The sequence below is a fragment of the Centruroides vittatus genome, unplaced genomic scaffold (assembly GCF_030686945.1).
Source record: "Centruroides vittatus isolate TY-2023 unplaced genomic scaffold, ASM3068694v2 contig_926, whole genome shotgun sequence".
NCBI classification, from domain to species: Eukaryota; Metazoa; Arthropoda; class Arachnida; order Scorpiones; family Buthidae; genus Centruroides; species Centruroides vittatus.
This window is the reverse complement of record NW_027122612.1, coordinates 2,660,514-2,680,790: the sequence shown is the minus strand read 5'-3', so window position 1 is coordinate 2,680,790 and position 20,277 is coordinate 2,660,514. Positions and strand designations below refer to the sequence as shown.

At 30.6% G+C, this 20,277-nt stretch overlaps 1 protein-coding gene and 1 long non-coding RNA gene across 2 annotated transcripts in view; both read right to left on the bottom strand.

Moving 5' to 3' along the window:
* Positions 1 to 3,053: 3,053 nt before the first annotated feature.
* Positions 3,054 to 20,277, bottom strand: part of LOC136984634 (uncharacterized) — a 58,802-nt gene continuing 41,578 nt past the window's right edge. The window contains exon 3 of the long non-coding RNA XR_010882217.1: positions 3,054 to 3,628. This is a non-coding gene — a long non-coding RNA (uncharacterized lncRNA). The remainder of the gene's footprint in view (positions 3,629 to 20,277) is intronic.
* Positions 12,421 to 14,176, bottom strand: LOC136984732 (tigger transposable element-derived protein 4-like). The gene has a single exon (XM_067281839.1). The coding sequence runs from the start codon at positions 13,923 to 13,925 to the stop codon at positions 12,438 to 12,440; it is 1,488 nt and encodes a 495-aa protein (XP_067137940.1). The 5' UTR covers positions 13,926 to 14,176; the 3' UTR covers positions 12,421 to 12,437.

Below are 20,277 nucleotides of genomic sequence, written 5' to 3'. Positions count from 1 at the left end.
ATGCCCTGTCGATAATTAATACGATCGAATTTAAAGATAATCTAGAGTAATTAAAACCGAGGATTCGCTCATTTATATTGATTGGAACAGATAACGTATCCGCCTCAATTTTTGTATCTAGGTCAGGAATGGAAGCAATTAAATTTTCGGACGTATTGACATATTGGGCAGATTAATTAAATTTTCGGGATCTGGTATCCGTACATAACACGATAACTAAAAGTAATATATAGCGAAAAAACGAGCCAGATAGAGTAAGTTAAAGATTGAATGAGACCAACAATGTTATAACTTTAAACCATCATCAATCAAACGAATTTGAAATTATTCCTGATCAATTTAGTTTACAATGATTTAATATAGACAAACGATAAGAATTTATATTGAAAATTATATATAATCGAATTATTTTAGTTTAAAATTTGTTTACGCAATCATTTTTCTATCAATATGTTGTACAGAAGAATCAATAAGTCGGTAAACAAACAACGAAATTTGATAAAATTTCAAATACAGATATCCAGATCATCAAGTTTTTCTGGTTGGCTATCGATAATACGCTCTGTAAAGCTGGTAAACATTAACCCATCTTACTTTATAAAATTGATTACGTTTATCTAGAGAAAGATACGCATTTATTTAAAAACAAAACGATAAAAAAAACCTAATCTATATAAATTTTATTGTTAATAAAAAGTCGCATCAGTGTGTGCGCTGATGTAAGTTTATTACACGGTTAAATTTTTCTGGTTTACAATATCTTATCAAATTTAGAAATGTTAAAATGGCCATGAAAATATAATAAGAATAAACAGATAATAAACGAATTATTTTTATCCACACGAAAATAATTTTTGTTATGAAGTCAGAAATAGGTCGAGCAGAGAGGCTACTTAGTGGAGCTTCAAAAGTGTTCTTCGGATGAAACGATTTTTCTTTTTTTTTTTAAATTTATTTATCTTACAGAATAATTTAAGTAAAATTTTTTGTTATTTTTAATAATTTCAAATTCGTTCAATTTATTTATTGAATTTTTTAAAGATTAATTAAATAATTTGATGGATCGCGTAAGGTTGTTGTTTTGCCAGGAAAAACCAGTAAAAGAACACGAGCATTATTGTTCGTAGATGCTTATCTACATCAACGCTATGAATATAGTAGATAAACAAGAGAATATATAAGGTGGCAGAATGAAAATCGACCCCACGACCTCATCCATCCTTCTGCTAGAGAGGTCAGGACGTGGAACGGGAACGCACCCTAACTGTACCCCAGACCAGTGTCCGGGACAAGTCGATTTTTATCGCTTTCCCGGTCAAGATGGCCGTCATTTGTTGAAGAAAACGCGATGCCCAACAATCTTGTCCTTGAAGGCCCCTTAAAGACCAGCTAGACTCGTTTCTTCTTGTCTCGGTAACACTTCCAAAGCAATTATGCCAGTGTTTATGAAAAGTTGGCCTTAAGATAAGTAGTAAAGGATAAGGCATACACAATGCATCACCATACCAACAGATAATTTCGATGCAAAAATGTGAATTTAATATCGACTTAAATAAAGTATATTTATCTATATAAATCCCAGTGTTTTCTGTAACATTATCCTTACAGGAAACAATTCTTCTTGTGTTACCACTTACGAATATATCAAAACGTTCTTTATATCTTATAAGCATTAATTTTCGTACGACAATTTCAGGAAATAAATCATATATTCTTTTGAATATATAGATACATTTGTATATTATATAAGAATTTATAAATAATTCATCGGCATTTTGTCTGATAGAATATGTAACCGAATGGCTAAAGGCTATTTATCCCACCCTGTATTTATATTATCTACGTTTACTAGTCGAAGGAAAAGAGAAAAAAAATACCTAAAGAAACGGGTTTGAAGTTATTCCTCATTTTCATTTAAGAAAACTCCCATACCAGATGACTATTGTTAGATTTGGGTTGAATCTAAATATAATCCTGCATGAAAATAATCATTTTTGTAGGGTTAGTTGCGTGGATTAAATCGTTAAGTAAACACACTCATTTCTAATGGTAAGAGCATGTGTTACACATTAAGAATCCAAGAATTTATATTGAAAAATAAAATTCCAGAATAAATTTTTGTTAAAAATTTCTAGAAATAATAATAATAATACGTGCGATTTTCTTCAGTATCCTTCGTATTTTAGCCTGTTTAATGTTAAAAATAAAACCCGTTTTGGAAAGATAATGATCCAACTTATGCTACATAAATTCCTATTATTAATTCAAAGATATATCGATATATAGATAAATATTTTTTTCTGGAAAATACAGACGTATAGAATTATTCATTCTAGTTTTTTAGGAATTCGTGTGTTAGTGATTAATTTATTTATTTGCATAATCTATTTTTCTTTCACGCATAAATGTTTCTAAATATATAAAACTAAAATTTACTATTTAATTAATATAAAAATTCACTAATTAAATATAAAATAATAGGCCTATATATTAATATAGTTTTCAATCAGAATAGCATTTTTTTTATTGTTTTGTAAATTTAATTGGAATAAAATCTCCATTAATTAATATAATATTGAACAAAATAGTATTAAATTTTTCTAAAAATAACTGTAATTAATTTTTAATATAATTATAACTGACGTCGCTTATTATTTATAACTTTCAACGTAGAGGTTTAATAAATTTACGTAAATTTTATTAAAATTCTATCATTTTTTAAATATTTAACAAAGAATTTTTGATGAAAAAATAGAATTGTAGCTATAATGTATGTATCTACAAGTATATTTTTCCTTGTAAAAAATGCAATATTATCGATGACTTTGAGTGAAAAACTTAAAATAAACTTATAATTTATTAATAATTAAAATTAAGGATAAATTGTAGCAATAATTAATTTTTTGGTACAAAATATTATTACAGAAATATCTGTATATTCTTAGTCCAGATGTAAATTAGAAGTGCAGGTGTATTTTACTAATAAAGAGTAATGGATAAATTATTGATGCGTTAGTTATAATGAGGAAAATGTGAAAATATTTTGCCTTAGGTACAATAATTCGTAGGCTATTTTATTAAATCTCGTTAACATATTTTTAAATTATCGATATTAAATATTAAAAAAAAGAGAGAAAAAAAAATTGCCAATTTTTTAAAAATTTAAAGCCGAAAATTGTGCACGACAGAGAAAATTCGGATAACAGACTTTGAAAATCGATAGAGAATCAATTCTTGTCGTCTCGTATTGATTTAATGGCAGAACAAAGCGATAAGAGTAATTATTTTGAATGGCGTGACTCTTTGAGTGAATAAAGATTAAAGCAGCATGGGGGTTAGCAGAAAGTTGTTTTCTCCCGGAAAAAAAAAATGGTAGGTGAACATTAAAACACTCTTAATCTTCGCTAGCCAGAAACGATACAAAACTGGTTTTATCTTGAACTGGAAAAGCAAAAGAAATATTCATTCAGGTGAAACCGGATAATGATTCAGTGTAAATATATTATTTAATAACAATTTTTATGGGCGAATTATCGTATTTCCGAAACGTATAACCATTGTTTTTTGTTGATAAAATGTAACAGTGAAGGGAGAAAAACTGCTCGTCTTCAATGGACATCGTTGATTTCTGAAAATAAAAATAAACAATTTTATTCACCAAGACTGATACAAACAGATTTAACATATAGATTTTTTTTTGTCTTGAAAGGGCCCCGTTTTAGAAACGAGAAGTGGTACGAAATGAGTAGTTTAAATCAATCTCGGGATGGGATTCATCAATCAATTGATGATAAAACGAAATCAATTCAGTGGAGTTAATGGCAAAATCTTGCGTGATACACTGCCACCATTTAATAGTGTAGCACTTGAATTCTTAATGATATACACGCAACGGAGGCGGTAGTGACAGGCCTGGACCAGACTTCCAGAATGAGGGCTTAACTTTGGTCATATTCCAAAGAAACCGGAGGTCAGAATTCGTGACTTTCTACTCCCACACGGTGTCGACAATTTTATTCAAAAACACTATTATTTTTCCATTACAGTTACTGACCCAAAAATATCGCTTATCTCTCGACTCTCCATTCTAGAATTAGCCTAATTAATTCCATCCTCCATTTTCGAGTATACGACATTTGACAATGAGTTCTATGCCATGACACGTGCCTATTATGATACTGCATCGATTCAACCACGCTTAACAAACACGAAACTTCCTGTTGCATATCTTTTGTTCTTATTTACTGTATTTTTACTATGAATAAATTCAAACAAGACGTTTAGATATAAAATTTTCTGTGCGCCAAACTAAAATACACTTCCAATCGGTAGAACAAAGCCAAGATAGGGTGAAGCGTAAAATAATTCTGTGATATACCTGAGAACGGAAGATGCTTTTAAGAAAAAAAGGGGGAAGATTTGAGAAATTGAAGATCTTAGTTGGCTCCATCTGGGCGTGTACTTCTTGTCGAACAGCTGGCTAGACGAGGATGTCTTACGAATTACTAGTTCTCTGCAGCTGTTGGAGTGGCACGCGGTTCTGTTACACGGTAGGTCACCTGTCCCCGATTCCCACGGTCGCTGCATGCAAACAGCTGGTAGGGCCCGACGCCCGCATCGTTGACAATGACTGGCGTGGGAGTTGAACGTTGGTTCGATTATATGTTGCTACATTCGTCTCTTTGTTGACTTAGCAACCAGTGTTCATGGAATAAGAGGTTTCGACAGCGCATTGAAATGCTTTATCGACTGACCCGATATTTTGTAACGTGGCTAACATTTTGCAACCCGGTGGCGAAAAGGTTGAAATGTAGGTCTGCATTATTGTAATGTAGCTTGCTGTTAAAAAAAGTATACATTATTTATTAAAAAAAACAGTAAAATACACGTATGAAACCTTCAGTTTGCTTATTTGTGTGTAAACAAGGAGGAAGCCAAATATTATTATATGATGAAACTCTATAAGTTTATTCGTGTTCAGAAATAATTAAGCCTCCGAAACAAATTTTTATAATAAAGGGAGTTGTCTAGTTTTGTGTGATCGAAGCTAATGGGTTTCAAAAATTGCATTAGATTGTTTATTAAATAAAATACAAATGCGGAAACTCTAGATCCATGTGAATGGAGCATGGAAGAGGTCAACCAACTGGTTGCATTTGTTGCTTCTTTTTCTCTTTGGTTCCTGTTGTACAAAACCGGTTGGCCAAACCGGAGGAACCGCTTTGGTCTCCACCCAAATTACAATTATCCTCGTCCTCTATAAGTCTTTTCTCTTTAAATAGCTGAAACTTCTGCATTGTGCATCAAAACTGTTAGATATTTGTGGACCAAAAGGAAAACTTTAATGTCCATATCTATAAGTAACAGTTTTCAAAGATAAATTAAGACTTTTCTGTACTGTATGATCTAATTTTGTTTAAATTAATATTGAAAATTTCCCTTTTAAATTTGATTTTCTTTGATTAAGAGTAATTATAAAGTTCGTTCTGTTACTCGTATTAACAATAATCCATTATTTTTAAAATAGTTTAGTTTTATAAGTGTATTTATATCAAATACAATATAACTTAAAAACAAGTTATTAATATTCAAATTCATAATTACGGCTTCGTCTTGAATGTTAACATTGTTGATCTTTTCCTCGAAAGTGATTAATGACGTTCTCATTAACGATTCCCATAAGAATGTTTCTGTTGAAATCGTTAAAGTAATGATCATTAAAGTAACGACAGAATGTCCTCACTTCAGAAATACTCAACAGAAGCTTTTAACCGGATGGAAGATACAAAAATCCATACTGCAATAAACAAAATTATAGAATTTATATAGGAACAAAACATATATTTGGATTTAATCCGGAATTTTTACATTATTAAGTTGGCTTATATGTCATTTATGGCAATCAGATCTGTTTACAATGTAAAGAAAGTCAGAGGTAATCCAGTACTATGGCTAACTAAACTTTTCGGGACGAAAATCGTGCCAGAACTTTATAGAATGAGGGTTCGCCGACCCATCTTCAGTCTTATTTTTGTCTTCTCCTTTCTTTCAAGCTGCAGAGTCAACGCCAAGGAAGATAAGAAACTGTAACCCTGCCAACCAGTCATAGAATAAATTTTATGTTTCTTCACACAAAGAACTTTCGTAGAGTTAATTGTATAATTGCTTTGTTATAAATTCCAAAACGCCCTTATACAAGAATATAATGAGCAAGTCCGGGTTTCATAAGATTAAACTATAAAACTAGATGTTAATTAGGGCTCAGAGTAAAATTATGAATATGAAATGATAAAATGAAATATTAATTGATGTTAAGACCTTTGGTATAAGATTATTTATTAAAATGTAGCGGAATTACGAATAGTTTCTCATAGAAATTTATATATATATATTTTTTAAAAAACGAAAGGACCAACCTGCCTTTTTATCTTTCTATTAATCTACCAAAAAAATTAGAAAAAACAACAACAGTAATTAAACAATTATCGAAGATATTATCTCTCTATTGGGTTTATCGCTAGAAAAACTAGAATAGTGACACCGAGACAAAGCATTCGTCATCGTCCACGTTCCTCGCTTGGTTTGTCAGGACAGGAAAAAAAAATATATCCTGCTGCTCTTCTCTGTTAAAATTATCTTATCGAAGGGGAAACAAATGCTGACAATGAAACAAAATGTGCAAGAATAGCATCGAATCAAAAAAAAAAAAAAATCTTGACTTGGATGAAGTGAAATTTCGATTAAGAATTAAGCAAACACTATTTCTATTATTATCATTAAAGATTTTCGACGTCTTTCCTAATTGAGGAAAGACGTCGAAAATCTTTAATGATAATAATAGAAATAGTGTTTGCTATGGAAAATTTCTACTGCAAAATTATTGCTCAAGTTACTCCCATCCAAAAATTTTCACAATTTTAGACATGAACGAAGAAAATGGATTGCTTTTAAGCAATATTAAACATGACTAGGAATTGGCAAACAGATGCAAATTAAAATTGTATTCAGGACAAAGAAAATTGTCATTTAATGATTTAGATATTAGTAATTATCTTTAGAGTTACTTAATAATAGGTATATTATTTAATAAGTTTCAACAATTTTGTCAATATATTTTGGATTGCGTGGAGAATTTCTTACAAAATGTCCGATACCATATTGCATCCTTTCAAAAGACAGAATATTATACATACATAAAACTTTGCTTTATTATATTATACACTGTAGCTCATTACCTGAATGATATTTAACAAGTTAATTCTAATAAAATATATTTGAGAATAATTCGCTTCATTAAAATAAACTGAAATCGCAGGCTTTATATTGTATATTTATCTACGGATAAACTGAATGAATAGTTAAACTTTATTCAATTAATCGAATAGTAAAATATAAATTTTGGAATATCTAATTTTCATTAAACTCTCATTTAATATCTTCAGATCAATTCCCCATATTAATTTCAAAATGGAGTAGACTATCTAAAATTGATAATGCATCCTGTTTTAATTAAAATTCCTGTTATAATCGAAAACAATTCTGTCAGCCATATTATATCTTATCACATACAGTTAAGAACGTAAAAATGCAATATCACAAATTAATTTACATGCATTTATTATCATTGTATCTATTTAAAATAAGCATTATTTTTTTTTGTTATGCAAGAAAAAGTATCAACATTTTCAAATTTTGGTAATTAATGCTTTAATTAGATATAATTCTCCTTACTATTTGGCAGTGATCGCTCGGATAATTTTACACACAGTGTAACTGGCCTTAAGACAATTATCTGAGGCAAAACAAACAAATCAATTGATGCGATGAGAAGCACTATAGGTTATCTCTTATTCTGTGTAGTGAAGACATTGACATCCTGTTTAGAGATTAGTAAATAGTCTTTTATTATTCAGGAAAAGAAAATTCATTACTTTTATAAGGGAAAACTAGAATTAATTTGAGATGGAGCACCTGAATTGATTCAACACTAAGCTATGACTAATTTAATGTTATGTGAGACTTTATTTTCAATTCTATTTAGGTCTTATTGTTTATCAAAATTAGTGTATTGTTTAGTATTGAATAATATATTTGATTTTATTGATCATTTATTTACATATATATATATATATAGATATACGCATGTAAATAAAGCCTTTGTTTTAAAACCTGTATATCTTTTAACAAAGCCTATACATCTTTATAGTTCAATAAGATAGAATGGTTACATACAAATTCACAAATAAAACATTTAAAATCCTTTATAACGAATAAATTTTTTCAATTAAATTTTACATTAGAGCACCTAGCTGTTTACAAATTGTTTGTACCAACGTTCTAAAAACCCAACTCGATAACGGCCTATAATCAATATTTCATAACGCTTCTTTGTTATTTATTTAAGATAATAATTTTAATTTTATCAATATTTATCATAAAATATCTATTTTAAGAAGGTTAAATAGATTATATTAGGACAAACATTCTAGAGACATATTATATTCTTCGTTTTAACGTCGCCTCTTTCACAGTTTTTCGAGTAAAATATGATGAAATTTATCAGTTATATTTTGAGAAATTAACTTAGTTTATTAGTTTGAATTTTTATAAATTAAATAAATGTCGCAGGCGACCGATATCGTTATCTTTAAAGTGCTGCAGACTAAAGGACAGAACTATTTTTGAGACTGTAGTGTAGTGCAGACAAAATAGTAGACATCATAACAGATTTTAAATATTTAAATAAGCAGAATTTTGTGAATCTTTAAATAAAGATGAAAAGATGTGCAAATAAAAATAAATAATTTAACAGAGCTGGATTTAGATTTGTTGTGGCCCTACTCTACACCACACGAGGCCCTTCACCAAATAACAATGGCATTATATTGTCCATTATTATTTGACGAAGGAGGAAGGGCCTATTATATAGAACAAGATCTAATTCTGTTTAATGTTTCTACCTGTTAGATTTAATTTTTCTGTTAATTATATAAATATTATAAAATGTTAATATTTTATTATTTTCTTAAAATAAAAACTTTACACGTTTCCAGACATGTTCTTTAAATAATATTGAATATATATTCGCTCATATTATACATCAGAGTGACTTTTTTGACGTTTTCTAAAATCAATGGCTTTACTTCTTAACTAAAACGTCTTTGTAAATTATCTGTGTGGAGCATTTATTAATATATTACAGGATAATCTTCATTCTAATTCATTAATCATTGTAATTACAGTAATTCGTATATAAAACCTCATTTTTCTCGTACAGATCATTTCTCAGATTGTCACCTTCCAAGCTGGTATGCCATTAAATTCAAAAAAAATTTAATTCATTCAATCTCTCACGGCATATGCCAACACAGTTTCTAAATTATTACTAAATTTATCGATTTTATTTATTTATCCACACATATATATACTGTACACACACACATATATATATATTATAAAACAAAAAGATAATTAATAGTATGATCCAGCTTTTAACATAATTCAGATGTGTACCTAAAGTAGTGTGAAGACAATATAAAGTATATTTAATTTTAAAAAGTAATCACCTTTTAATTAGTTTTAATTAATTTCCATATAATAATTCAAATTTTTAGTTCTACAAATTGAAAATATTCATTCTAACAGCAGACTCAAACAACTTAAACAGCGCCTACTTTATACATGTTATTTATGTGAATATCAATTATTTGTCTACTAGAATGAATATTTTTGCTTAGATTATCTGAATTATGTTATAAATTTTATAAGTAAACACAAGTCATTATCATTATATTACTTTAATTCTAACTTATGATGATAACATTTGTGCTAGTTTATGGAATCCAGGGGCCCTGTGCACTCAGGGGGCCCACGATGCATCAAAACAAAGAAAAGAAGAAGGCCCTAATAGGCCTACTGTAAAACACAATTCATATAATTTAAGTTAAAAATATTCATTCTAACAGACTCAAATAATTGATGTTAACATAAATAACATGCATAAAATAGGTGAATGTAAGTGGTTTGAGTGTATTAAAATAAATATTATTATATTACAGATTAAACTAATCTGTATATTACAGATTCTTTATGTTAGCACATAAGTTATCATCATTACTAGTGATGTAACGAATATTCGGTTACTACCCGGTATTCGGCCTATTCGGCCTAGTTTTCACTATTCGGCCGAATACCGAATACCTAAAAACAGGAGTAAGAAATAACAAAAACACAGTAAATTAATCATTTTGGTAACTTTTATTAATGCTGAAAATTAAACTATAATTATTAAAGTTAATAAGAAATAGCATCTAACTCTAGTATTAAATTATTTCGTAATTAAATAATATTATAGCCTTTATCTAGCCCGATATCTTAAGGCATTGATGGTGTGTAGGTTAGAATGTATCGGGCATTAATATTATTGTTTAGTTAATTATGTTATATTTGTATTCGCTTGTATTTTTATATTTTTTACGATATTTTAAAATGATTTACGAAACGTTTTATTGAAACTTATCGTATTTAATGAAAGAATTATTTATCTATTTCTAGAAGATGAGTAACTAATATATAATTTATTTTATATATAAAGCAAAGAATGAGCATTTTTCATTATATGCAAAAGATAACATTTGAAAACATGTTAATTTTAAAAATATTGACAAAAACAATAGCACTAAAATATCACAAAACTTCACAAATAGAAAACCCTTAATAATATATTTGAACTGTTCCACAACTGGGCAGAAACTAGACCATATGTCCCCACTAAAGTATATCCTTAGGGCACTATTCAGTCTACAAATACGTAGTAAAAACAAAATTTTAGCGTTAAAAAGATCGATTGCAAATAAAATAACTTATAAGTTATAACTTACATCTAAATACCAACAACTGCCGAATCATATCGGGCTATTTACGGCTATTACATAAATTATAAACCAATTCGGCACTAGAGGTAGACGTTAGGCTCCATCTCACATTAACTTTAATAATTATAATTTAATTAATTAATTTAAATAATTTAGACCTACTGGAAGAAAAAATCGTAGTGACAGCGGTCCAATAGAGAGCAGAGTGCGCGATCCTTGCCATAATGAGGTTTGCGCGCCAATTTTCGTACGTGCGTTAATCAAGCCGAATAGTTTGGCCGAATATTCGGCCATTCAGCCACACTCCTGGCCGAATATTCGGTATTCGGCCACGCTCCTAGCCGAATATTCGGTATTCGGCTGAGGCCAAATATACTATTCGTTACATCACTAATCATTACATTACTTAATAGTAACATGATGTTAATTTATGTGCTAGCTATGTGCTAAATTAACATCTTGTTAGTATTTAAGTAATGCAATGATGATAATTTATGTGCTAACTAAAAGAAAATACTTATTCTAAATTATAATTTATCAGGAGATCAATATTTATTAAGTTAAAAATAAGTTTCCCAAAATTATAATATATTATTTCAGCATTTATAGGACAAACATTATAAAAGGATTTTATCGCATTAACCTAAATAATAACTCACTTTTTATATTATTTTTCATTCATAATATATATAATAATATATTATATTTAAAAATTAAAAAATAAATAAAATAATGCACTACTTTCACAAAGAGCAATGTATGAAACTTTCTCATTAAAGAAAGACAACTCTAATTGTATGAATATATCCAAATGCTAATTAAAGTGTGTACATTTTAATCAGCATTCGAATATATTCATATAATATTTTAATTAAATTATTTCTAGTAAAAAAAAAAAAAAAATAGAATATTGAATGACAGCGAGACAAAAATTTCAAGTTTATGTTATGTAAATAATTTAAAAAGTTGTAATATTTGTTCTTTGAATTTGGGTTGAACTTGTTTAAGTTTTCTTGTTATTTATGCATTATGAATTAATTGTAATTTAATTAAAAAAAGCGAATACTTTTATTTATTCAGTAACATCTGTTATATAAATTTACAAATTAAGTTCATTTTTTAAAGTAACACGAAGAAAATTTTAATGGTAAATAATGGAAGCCTCTTCCCATAAGGTTTCCATATCTGATCTCGTCTTTCATGCATTTAATTCCGTTCTCGAGATTAAGGAAAAACAGACTGATTCATTTATTTACCAATATTACCAATTGTATCTAAATTACAATTGAATTAAACTTTATTATAACTTATATTGTTATTTTACAGATAAAATGCAGTCTTTTTTTTGTTTTAATAACATAGGGTGGTCCAGAAGCCAGTTAACTCTTATTCAACTACAGCCGAGTCCGCATAACTACTAAAACAAAGTTGAAAAAACACCACAAAACTACAATTAGGAAAACACAGTAGTGCTTTATACAGTACAGTACATTGTACTCCATTTACAATAATGCTGTAGATGATAAACTGAAAAATTCGTTTAGTGTTGTTTGTTTTGAGGACTTACTTAACTGTCTCGACTTTCTTTTCAACAATCATAAACGCATTGAAAACATCATCATCGCAATTTTCAATTGTTGGCAAGTAACGTCTAAGAATTCTTAATGCCTCTAGCGCATCGGTTTTGGTTGGTTTTGGGGTTAGCTCTTCTAGTGTTTCAATCTCTTCTTCTCCAGATTCGTTGTTCTCGTCCTGAATTTCTGCGACAATATCGACAACACTCGCTGAGTAACACACCTCCACGCAATCGTCCACTGTGCTGTAGTCGGTTTTATCAACACAGCCAGTTTCTCGTAGATCGTGGCAACGTCGCAGCAGTTCATCCAATTGAACGTTCTGTTCTTCACCGTTATCTTCATCTTTAACTGCCACTATGGAACGAAATCCTGCAAGTTTAAAGCAGTTTGTAATGGTTAAGCATGTTACGTTTTCCCACGCAACGTTCACGTAATGAATCGCATCTAACAGGGAAATGTCAGTCGATTTTCCGCTTTCTACCGCATGAATCAAATCCAAAATAAGCTTCTTCCGATAATGACGTTTGAACGAATGAATAATACCCTGATTCAGCGGTTGCACTACAGAAGTGGCATTCGGCGGTAGAGAAAACACACTAATCGCTTGTAGTCCTTCGACTTCTCCATGAGCAGGACAGTTGTCAACAACGAATGCTACGCTCCTTTTTTGCTTAACAAATTGGGAGTCGTATATGTGAAGAATTTCCTCCCAAATTTTGGAAGTCATCCAACTTTTCGAATTTGCCTTGTATATGACGGGAAAATTCTTCACTCCGTTGAAACATCGGGGCTGTCGATATTTTCCTATAACCAAGGGTTTCAACTTTTCAGAGCCATCAGAGTTTGCTCCGAGAAGGATCGTAACTCGCAGCTCTGATTTGCTTCCGTCGTGGCAACTATCGTTTTTAAACATAGCGGTTTTCTCCGGAAGCAATTTGTAGAAAAGTCCCGTTTCATCAAGATTGAAAACGTTTTCCGGTTTATACGATTTCACAATCTCTTGTAAAACTGTCTCTTTCCAAGTTTCAACTGAGGTCATACCGACAGATTCTTTTTCTCCGCACAGCTTTTTAAAAGTCACACCGTGGCGACCTTTAAATCTCTCTAACCATCCATCACCGGCACTAAAGTTGGTTTCTACTCCAAGTACCCAAGCGATTTCCATCGCTTTTTGTTTCAGTATCGGCCCCGAAATAGGAAGATTCGATGAACGAGTTTGCTTTAGCCAACGTACAAGAGCATCGTCGACATCTTTGTACAGCGACTTTCTCTGGCGTTTTCGAGACACCCGCGACGAAGACCCAAGAAAAAGTTTCTTAATTTCCTCTTTTTTCTTCAGGATTCCCCCTAATGTTGTTCTTGGAAGGTTTTTTTGTTTTGCAAATTCCGCTTGCGAAGTTTTATTACATTCATATTCACATACAAGTTCGTATTTTTCCTTCAGCGTAAGCGTAGTTAGCTTTCGGGTACTCATTTCCAACAGAAATGTCAAACACTTGCTGCAAATAACGAAAAGTGAGAAAATGCAAAATCGGATTCTGTTGTGACGTTAAGCTGTGTGGTGTGAACTCATTTTTCAGGAGGGGAGTCGACTTATCAGACGTCTATACGAGTGTTGAACGGAAAAAGTACGCCGATTTATCCGGTGGTGACGAGTTAAACGGTGTCGAGTAAACCAGAGTTTTTTTTTAACGTTAATGCCTATGTAAGTCGGCTGGGACCACAGGAAACTGACTGCTTAACCGACGGTGCCTATGACGACTTATACGGACTCGACTCAGGATACCGTTTAACTCGTCACCACTGGATAAATCGACATACTTTTTCTGTCCAACACTCGTCTCGACGTCTGATAAGTCGACTCCCCTCGTGAAAAAATGAGTTCACACCACATAGTTTTTACATGTGCGGGGTGAGCTCATATTTTTCAAGAGGGGGAGTCCACTTATTTATTAACTTTAATATTACATTTTAATTAAAAAAATTATATGAATTGAAAATAATATAAAAATACTTTGCTTATAATTATAATGTCAAATAAACATTTTAACATTCCCCACCCCCCTTGAATTTATTAAAAATTTATTATTCTTTCATAATACATAAAAATATTTTAAAAATTATACAATTGCTATTATAATACTGTTGGTAAATCGAATTTTTAACCACAACAGATTTAATCCTATATTCTTATTGGTGATATATTTTATTAACGCAATCATATAAGCATTAAGTCTTATGAAAGGATCATAAAACACGAGAATTATGAGAGTAGTTGAGTGTTTCTTCACCACAGTTTTGAAACGGATAAACGGAATTATAGGGACGTCAAAACCGAAATTTAAATCGCATTTTCATTTTTCAAGACTTTAAGAATTCCATCATATTTTAAATTTTTAAAATTTCGAGGAATATCCGGAATCGCATCCATCAAACTGTCCAATTTATTCTATAAATTGCACCTTTATGAATTATAAGTGCAAAAATTCTGAATTAATTATAATACAGAACCCAGAATTCTAGTATCGTTCCTGATAAGCAGACTGAGCCTAGACAACAGTCGTTTTATCAGCAACAGTTCAAAGACCCAAAGAATACCCTTCATATTTATCTATTAAATGGCACAGTTTCAGATAAAATTTATAATTGACAAAAGAAAAAAAAAAGTGCTTCACCGTTAAGAATAAAAAGATTTACGCTATTCGCATAGATAAGGATTTCGTGCAGCTCTTCAAAACAAGCGCTTGCAACGATTTAATAAATCAATTTTTCTCTACTTGCCATAATAAAATGCAGTGGTGAGCTGTGGAAGGTTGTAAAACTTTATTACCAAACAGAAGAATTTTGTTGCCCTTAAAAGCAGGAATTTCTTATTAAAATTCTAGTTTAAACTTGTCTCCGTTGCAACGCCTAGTTATGGGCTAGACAAAAAAAAAAAATAAATAAAATAAAACTCGTTTTGGATTCGTGTGAAGCGAATAGGGAGTCGCATCTAGAGAGTAACCTTGAAGAACCGCTAATGATGATTAAGTCGAGATTTAAAGTTCTCCAGGAAGACAGACAAGTAAATGACTGGCAAACGAAGCACCTGCTCAGCAACCAGCTGACTAGAAAAACAACATTCCAAGCAGTGGTCACATGACTAGATAGGAAGAAGCTATCAACTAGAGGCGATTCTATCTTCTCTCGTCTGCCATTGGATCTGTTCCATTTCCGGTGCCGCAGGGGAAAGGAAGAAAGAGAAAGGACTGAAGTCTGACTAATGAACATTTGCGGTGTTTCCTAGCAGCTGTCAATTTGGGGACTCGGATAGGACAAAACTAGGCAAATAAAGGGGCCCAACCCCCGTTTGTTTCTTTTGTGCCGCGAAACGATTGGTGTCACAAAAGAGCTACCGAGTGACAGCTGTGAATCATGACGATATTGCATCCAAGCGAACAACTGCACTCTTTCAATTGCAGATGGGTTAGTTCTACAACGACAACAACGATTTCACACGACTAGGAATATACGAATTCTTCCCCCCCTCTAAAAGTTCATCATCTATCAGTACTGTTAAATGTTGCTAGTAATCTTAGTCCTGAAAGTAATTGATGGATGAAGACTTCCTATGGACAGGAAGCCATGTCAATTATAATATATTGAACAATAGCTATAAAAGATATTATCGAATATGACACAATTGAATTAGTATATTAGCAAGTTCGTTTTATCTGCTACATTTCCGTAGGTAATTTATATTAATAATCTAATGCAGAAAATTATACTTAAAATCGACTTGTAATTAAGCAAAAATACGAGTTTTAATTAAGATCAGTCATGTAAATTTAAACTCAAATCGATATTGTTATTATTCATGTAATAATAAAGTTAAACATGATTTTTCGGTTATTTTTATCAGTTAAAATTGTAAATAGACTCACATAAGTAAATTTCAAGTTCAATTTCATTCAAGAGCAAGGTTACTACAAACTTCAACAATTCTATGAGTATATACATTTGTACACAGTTTACATATGAATAAACACTTGGTTATTTTATATCTTTATTTACATCTTTAATGTATTTTTAACGACATTTAAGGTTCGTGCTCTATATACATTTGAACTTTTAACGAAATAAATTCAGGTAGGCTTTGTGGGTGGACAAAGAATTTCCAGATCTCCTACTCCATCGTATAAAAACTAAATTATCTAAATTGGAAATTAACCATTAACATTATCTTCCTTTATACATGTATTCAGTAGATATATATTTATTATGTATACAGGGCGTTGAGATTTACGAAAATTCGGTGCCACCCATGATAAACAAGGCTATCTGAAGTGATGAATGTAATTTAAGTATTCTTAGTTATGGACGAAGGGAAAATCCATAATTTATTTAATGATAGGCTATTTACTTCATTGTCTCAAAATTTACTAAAATTTTCCTTATCAAAAATCACAGAGCAACAATTACTCAGAAAAGAGCATACATTGACAACTTATATAACTTTCTTTTTCCTTATATATATATATATATTATTCCTTTAACGATTGATATTTTAAAATAATAAAAATTTACAGCCCCAAAAATTTCATATCAGATTTCCCTGCGACTCTTGTTTTATAAGTCGTTGAGGCCGGTGTTGGTTCTCATAGACCTGTATGCTGCAACACATATCAACACCTGGCTTATGTCTAGATAATGTACTCGTTGAAGGATATAGTTCCGAGAAGGATTGCTGTCGCTACATACCTCATTTTTGTCTGACTAGTTTGTCCTGTTTAAGTTTAGCTATTAATACCGTGATTCTACGCTTCTTATGAAGCGTAGGAAGGACTGTTGAAACAATAGTTTCGCAATCTACTTGTAAATGTACTGTACTTTTTTTTCAACGCTATTTTTATCTTATATAGAAGAAGAAGAATTTAGGTTTTTAGCCACTACATTATTACTTTATTAATTCATTGCCGAAATTAATTTTTTACGTAGCAAAAATTATCGATTGCTATTGCTTTTGAACTATAGATTTAAGCTCAACAATTTACAGTGCCAAACCCTGTTTATGGTGCCATACCTTAATTAGAACCTCTATCATTTTCTTTTTATAGTAAAAAATTGGTTTTTCTTACATTTACGATGTTGCCAAATAAATACTTATTAGAAGTGTTTATGATATACTAAAGAATAAGATTAACACTAAAAAAATACTCATTCCTCAAACAATATTACGAAAAAAAACATATATAGTACAAAAGGTATGATTTTAATCAAAGGGTCTAATAATTTGGCAAGGAACTATATAACAAAGGTCAGTCATAAAAATAAATTTAGTTAGATTTGAGTCCATTTAATTTAGTCTCGGGTTAAGTCAGATACGGCCTCGTGCTTAGACATACAACAATATAAGACATGCTCTAGTGGACAGTTCAAGATGGTTTGTAGACTGTCCTTTCTTTCGCTAACAGAAGGAAACTATAAAATTTTCTCATCTCCGTAACTAATGATGAGGGCCTGCATCCGAAATTGGATTTCTGGTTTGTTTTTGGCTTCTGTCTCTACATTCAAACCAATCTGATTATATCCGTATGATGAAACTGTCGTATCTAGAAAGAAGCTTAATAAGCGTCATTTATGTTCAAGTTACTTCTTGTCATTATTGAGATTGTTCTAAGGCTTCTCTCTTCAATTCTTGCAGAGATTTTTGTATTCACGCATCACTTATTGATGGATATTATTAAATACAAAGTAATTCTCTTAATGTGATGAAAAATATCTTATTATTACGAAGTGGCTTTTTGAAAACAAGATTTGATGATAATATAATAAAAAACTCGAACAATTTATTTAACTCGAAGAATTTTGAATGTATGTATTGTCTAGAAAACATTACAATAAACAATTTTCGCCATAAAATTCAAATAAAACTTACGATTTTTTTAAAGTTTTTTCGAGCAGAAATATAATCGTATAATCTCAAGTTTATATTCAATTTTAACTAGTCGAATGCAATATAACCTGAAAGCTGTTTAACCGTACACAGTGGCGCATTATGGCTTCATGGGGCCCAGGCAAATTTGAATTAGGAACACCGCGTACAGTGTTGACTTCAGACATTTTTCTTCAGGGAAATTTTTGGGAAATATTTTCTTATAACAGATTGATTTGAGATCCCCAGATGATAGGGGCCGAAGACATTGCCCTTTTTGCCTAAAGGATAACGCGCTCCTGATCGTACAGTAATATAATTTAATTCGGATCAGAAGAGAAACCATACATATAGGTCCAATAGAATTATCGTAACTTTTGTAAGAGACACACAACTATGGGCAGTAGAAACAGTTTCCGGCAGAAAAATCGTGATAAGAATGATTTTTCCTATAAAATTAAATGAAATAAACATGTTATAACATTTAATTACTTCGTATGAAACGTAATTAAATATATAATTGCTCAAAAACACCATATAAAGTGAAACAAAACTCGCATTACTTATATGGATATATTTGTTCTTATCATGAAATACCCTTACATTATTCACCAAAATTAACTTACTGTGTTAGCTTTAAAATATCGTAAAGAATTCATAACTATAAATTTCGAGATTTTAAAACAATTAATTATTTAGACACGGTTGATTTTTGTTATTATTATTATTTTTTAAAAAATAATTATAAATGAAAATATACCACGTCAAAATTAATAAAATAATATCATTAAAAAAAACTGACGGAAGTAAAACGTTCTTCTTGAGAGAATTCTATTTATATACACACGAAAAAATTATAATAAAAGATCTTTTAAATCAAAGAACAATTCTTTTGGAAATTAATACGCGATAAGTTGGGACGTCCCCTAGCAGCCAAGCGAATTGAAGCAGAAAAGGAACATCGTTAGTGTGAATAGAAACCACAGAAGAGGAACCATAATTCTTTAACCAAGCTAGAAAAATATCGGTTCAAGTTTTTATGTTTGCTTATCAAAAAATAGTTAAGAGTTAAAGCTAAGAATTACCTGGTAACATGGAGGTAATTCTTAGCTTTACCCCTTAACTATTAATAATAGAATTACCTCTTTGTTACGAGATAATACCTTAATTCTTACTTGTTATTCTATATTTGAATTAATAATGTAACGCATACGTCACAATTTCATTGATGCAAAAACTGACGTAAATACGAATCGATACGTATGACTTACATCAAACGAAGTTAAATCTTATCTGACCTAAAAAAAACTAGTTAAATTTAACATTTTATAATGTTCTTACGACCACACATTATATAAATCATATATACAAAATAATCCTTCAAGAGATTATTTTATACATATTATAATTAGTACATCTGCTGGAGTTTAAAAACTTCATTTTTCTGAGAGGAGTGAAGCTTACAAGATGTTGGATAGCCTTATAATGATAATTAGATTCAAGGAACTCGAGCGAAATTTTTCAGTAGAGGAATTTCGAGCGCGCATGAAAAAAAAAAATAAATAAATAAATAAAATCGATAAGAATAAAATTTGTTCTACATAGAAAAATTCTTCTAAAACGTTTCCATATGACAGACCATTACAATAATTAAAGAAATACTTCGGAACTCAATAGGTAAACGGAGACGATATGCTGTCAATTAGCTGCACTTCCTAAAAAAATAATAAAAAAGGAGTGTTTACTCCCTCTTCGAGTAACCTTGGAGAGTGTGCCGTGTGCAAGGAGTTGAACGTACTGGTCGCGCCTGCGCACACTCGTCTATCATGGCAGGTGAAAGGAGAACATGTGCCCTTTCAGTATCCAAGGTGAGAAAAGGTGTCATATAACTAGTTGATTTATATCATAAGGA